We start from the raw sequence: 4,434 nt of genomic DNA on the forward strand, positions 1-4,434 counted from the left end.
TTTATTATCCCCAGGAGTATAGTCAGCTCTCTGACGCGAAACTAATTTCAAAGAAAAGTTCTATTCTCACTTTGAACCCATTTCTGGATTCGAATGGAACTATGAGAGTTAACGGTAGATTAGCCAATTCATGCCTAACCTATGATGAAAGGTACCCTTTCATTATTCCAAACTCGTCTAACTTCTGCAGAATGTTTTTTGACTTTACTCATAAAACTCTGTTGCATGCTGACATTTCCCTAATGATGAATGCAATTCAAAGTCAATTCTATATACCAGGTCTTAAAACAACTGTTAAAAAATGTGTTCACCATTGTTTAGTGTGCGTCCGTTATAAGCAAAAGCTGAAGTCTCAGATTATGGCAGCTCTGCCCCCGGAAAGATGCTCCTTTTCTTTACCATTCACTTATGCGGGTGTTGATTTTGCGGGACCTTTTCAGATAAAATCAGGTAACTTGCGAAACTCTCCTTATATGAAAGGATACGCTTGTATATTTGTTTGCTTTTCAACAAAAGCTATACATTTGGAAGCGTGCTCTAGCTTATCCTCCGACGCGTTTTTAGCAGCTTTCCCACGGTTTACGGGTAGAAGAGGGTTGCCTAAACGCCTTATGTCCGATAATGGCACAAATTTTCTCGGCGCCAGTAGATCGTTGCGAAAGGAATCTCTCTTATTTTTACGAAAATCGGCAGAAGATATAAGTAAAGAATATGCAGTCCATGGTTTTGAGTGGAAGTTCATTCCACCTAGTGCTCCACATATGGGAGGTCTTTGGGAGGCTGGTGTAAAAAGTTTTAAGATTCACTTTCAGAAAATAGCCGGCAACCAAAAGTTTAACTTTGAAGAGTTTTCGACTCTATTAACCCCGAATTGAAAGTGTCCTAAACTCCAGACCTCTTTCCCCAATGTCCGAGGATCCTGAAGACTTACAAGCCCTAACTCCTGGTCACTTTTTAAGAGGAGCTCCATTGATGTTCGCCCCTGAACTGCCTTGAGAGAATTTATCGATAATAAACCGATGGGAGCGGCTCAAGGCCTTTCATCATCGTCTTAGTCAACGCTGGAAGACTGAATATCTTCATGAACTTCACAAGCGTTACAAATGGAAAAACCCACAGCGGGATTTGCAGAAAGATGACTTTATAGTCATAAAGGATGAACTCCTACCTCCAAATGAGTGGAAAATGGGACGAGTTGAATTAGTCCATACTGGAAAAGATAAATGCGTTCGCGTAGCTGACGTCCGAACAGCGTCTGGAACCGTTACCAGACCAATAGACAAACTTTGCATGCTTCCGATTTGTGACTAGGATTGTATGTTCTGTATGTCCTATATGTTCTGTTCCAATTGTTCAAATTTGTGTTAGCGAACCCATTACTGCTGCTTTGTTTTGTTCTTCTTTTCCCTTTGCAGATGGATCAGTTCCCAGAGTCAGAAATGTGCCTGGTCTGCTTCCGCTACCACCCTCTTCGCTTCTGCAAGCAGTTTAAACAGATGACCGTAAAGCAGAGAAAATACGTAGTTCGGGTACATCGATACTGCAGTAACTGCTTTGCCCGGACGCATCTAATTGGAGGATGTACGTCAATGGAAGCCTGCCAGGAGTGTGGAGATCTCCATCATACTATGTTACTTCCGGAACAAAATCAACGTCGACAGCAATCACGTCGTCAACAACAACTACAGCCTCGTCAACAACCACGACTTCAGCAACAACAACCACCAATTCGTCAACAACAACCACAACTTCGGCAACAGCAACCAACACAACGTCGCCAACAACAACAAACAAGGCGTCGCAGACAACTACAACGTCGTAGTCGACAACAACAATCACCTCAACGACGTCAACAACCCCAACGTCGTCGTCAAACAACCACACAACGTAGCCTTCAACAACCGTTACGTCGTCGTCAACGTAACATACGTAGAAGAACTGGTGCTGCTCCAGATGCCCAAGAGCTGGTGCAAAGAATCGTCTCAGCCGTAGGTCAGCTGTCTGGGGCCTTGAATCTTGCACCAGTGCAAGAGGGGCGAGATGTCGAGGATCGATCTGGTAACGACTTGATCGACCTCGACTGAGCCGCATCGGCCACAAATTCTGCGGCGGTGTAAGCACGACCCAAGCCGGGCTTACGCGGTTAAATAGAAGAAGAAGTCAGTCTTCGACTAGAATCCCGAGCGCCAGCGGCCATTATAAACTTTTAAAACAATTAAAACAAAAAAATAAAACCAAACATTTAAATAAATAAACAACAAATTTAAATAAAACAAAATCACAAACGTTTATTTAAAAGAACAACTAAACAAACATTTACACAAACAAAAAAAAAAAACAAAATTAAAACAGTGAAGTGGTTCCCACACACACAAATATTTATTTAAAAACAAAAATACAAAAAAAATTTATACAATTAACACTGAACAAATAAACTAAAACAGTGAAATCTCACAAAACAATCAAATTGTACAAAACAAAACATTGAAATATTATAAACAACAATAAATCCAAATTACAATACAATCTACATTTACATTACATCTTTTTATTTAACTTATTAACGGTCTCCACAGCTATTGAAGAGAAGTAAGTATATTTCAGGTTCCTTGAAATTAGTACAAGTCGAAATAAATCTATTTCATTTGTTACATCTCTTGTAACAAATCTACAATTTTGTTTGAGTTAATCCAACAAAACACAAATTCCAATGTTCCAATTGGAAAATTGTTTAGATTATATTGTATTTATATTATATTATATTATATTATATTATTATATTATATTATATTATATTATATTATCTTATATTATATTATAGTAATTATATTATATTAATATTATATTATGAATTATAATTATATTATATTAAGTATTATATATTATTATATTCTATTATATTATATTAGTATTATACTATCTTATATTATATTATATTACTCTTATATTCTCCTTTCTCTTATATTCAATTATTCTCCTTTCTCTTATCTCTTCTTATCTTACTATTATATTCTCTTCTCTTCCTCTTCTCTTCTCTTCTCCTTCTCTTCTCTTCTCTTCTCTTCTCTTCTCTTCTCTTCTCTTCTCTTCTCTTCTCTTCTCTTCTCTCTCTTCTCTTCTCTTCTCATTCCTCTTCTCTTCTCTCTCTTCTCTTCTCTTCTCTTCGTCTCTTCTCTTCTCTTCTTCTCTTCTCTTCTCTTCTCTTCTCTTCTCTTCTCTTCTCTTCTCTCTCTTCTCTTCTCTCTCTCTTCTCTTCTCTTCTCTTCTCTTCTCTTCCTTCTCTTCTCTTCTCTTCTCTTCTCTTCTCTTCTCTTCTCTTCTCTTCTCTTCTCTTCTCTTCTCTTCTCTTCTCTTCTCTTCTCTTCTCTTCTCTTCTCTTCTCTTCTCTTCTCTTCTCTTCTCTTCTCTTCTCTCTCTTCTCTTTCTTCTCTTCTCTTCTCTCTTCTCTTCTCTTCTCTTCTCTTCTCTTCTCTTCTCTTCGCTTCTCTTCTCTTCTCTTCTTCTCTTCGCTTCTCTTCTCTTCTCTTCTCTTACTCTTCTCTTCTCTTCTCTTCTCTTCTCTTCTCTCTCTTCTTCTCTTCTCTTCTCTTCTCTTCTCTTCTCTTCTCTTCTCTTCTCTTCTCTTCTCTTCTCTTCTTCTTCTCTTCTCTTCTCTTCTCTTCTCTTCTCTATCTCCTTCGCTTCTCTTCTCTTCTCTTCTCTTCTCTTCTCTTCTTCTCTTCTCTTCTCTTCTCTTCTCTTCTCTTCTCTTCTCTTCTCTTCTCTTCTCTTCTCTTCTCTTCTCGTTCTCTTCTCTTCTCTTCTCTTCTCTTCTCTTCTCTTCTCTTCTTCTCTTCTCTTCTCTTCTCTTCTTCTCTTCTCTTCTCTTCTCTTCTCTTCTCTTCCTTCTTCTCTTCTCTTCTCTTCTCTTCTCTTCTCTTACTCTTCTCTTCTCTTCTTTCCTTCTCTTCTCTTCTTGCTTCTCTTCTTTCTCTTCTCCTTCTCTTCTCTTCCTTCTCTTCTCTTCTCTTCTCTTCTCTTCTCTTCTCTTCTCTTCTTCGTTCTCTTCTCTTCTCTTCTCTTCTCTTCTCTTCTCTTCTCTTCTTCTCTTCTCTTCTCTTCTTTCTCTTCTCTTCTCTTCTCTTCTCTCTGTCTCTTCTCTTCTCTTCTCTTCTTCTTCTCTTCTCTTCTCTTCTCTTCTCTTCTCTTCTCTTCTCTTCTCTTCTCTTCTCTTCTCTTCCTTCTTCCCTTCTCTTCTCTTCTCTTCTTCTCTTCTCTCTCTTCTCTTCTCTTCTCTTCTCTTCTCTTCTCTTCTCTTCTCTTCTCTTCTCTTCTTCTCTTCTCTCCTCTTCTTGCTCTTCTCTTCTCTTCTCTTCTCTCTCTTCTCTTCTCTTCTCTTCTCCTTCTACTTCTCTTCTCTTCCTCTTCTCTTCTCTTCTCTTCTCTTCTCTTCTC

The 4,434-nt window shown here is 38.4% G+C and overlaps 1 protein-coding gene across 1 annotated transcript; it reads left to right on the forward strand.

Moving 5' to 3' along the window:
- The first annotated feature begins 242 nt into the window (after positions 1–242).
- LOC119615852 lies at positions 243–875 on the forward strand. The gene is made up of 2 exons (XM_037971836.1): positions 243–450; positions 517–875. The coding sequence occupies exons 1-2, from the start codon at positions 243–245 to the stop codon at positions 873–875; spliced, it is 567 nt and encodes a 188-aa protein (XP_037827764.1).
- Positions 876–4,434: the final 3,559 nt, after the last annotated feature.

Source organism: Lucilia sericata, unplaced genomic scaffold, assembly GCF_015586225.1.
Source record: "Lucilia sericata isolate MDLA Ls3-8-SP2 unplaced genomic scaffold, ASM1558622v1 Contig009005F_arrow, whole genome shotgun sequence".
Classification (NCBI taxonomy): domain Eukaryota; kingdom Metazoa; phylum Arthropoda; class Insecta; order Diptera; family Calliphoridae; genus Lucilia; species Lucilia sericata.

What these genes read in the sequence shown, in the direction of transcription:
- LOC119615852 (XM_037971836.1), top strand. Translation starts at nt 243, where the DNA reads ATGATGAATGCAATTCAAAGTCAATTCTATATACCAGGTCTTAAAACA. An exon ending in ACCTTTTCAGATAAAATCAG is followed by an intron (nt 451 to 516) that starts GTAACTTGCGAA and finishes TTTCAACAAAAG; the next exon opens with CTATACATTTGGAAGCGTGC.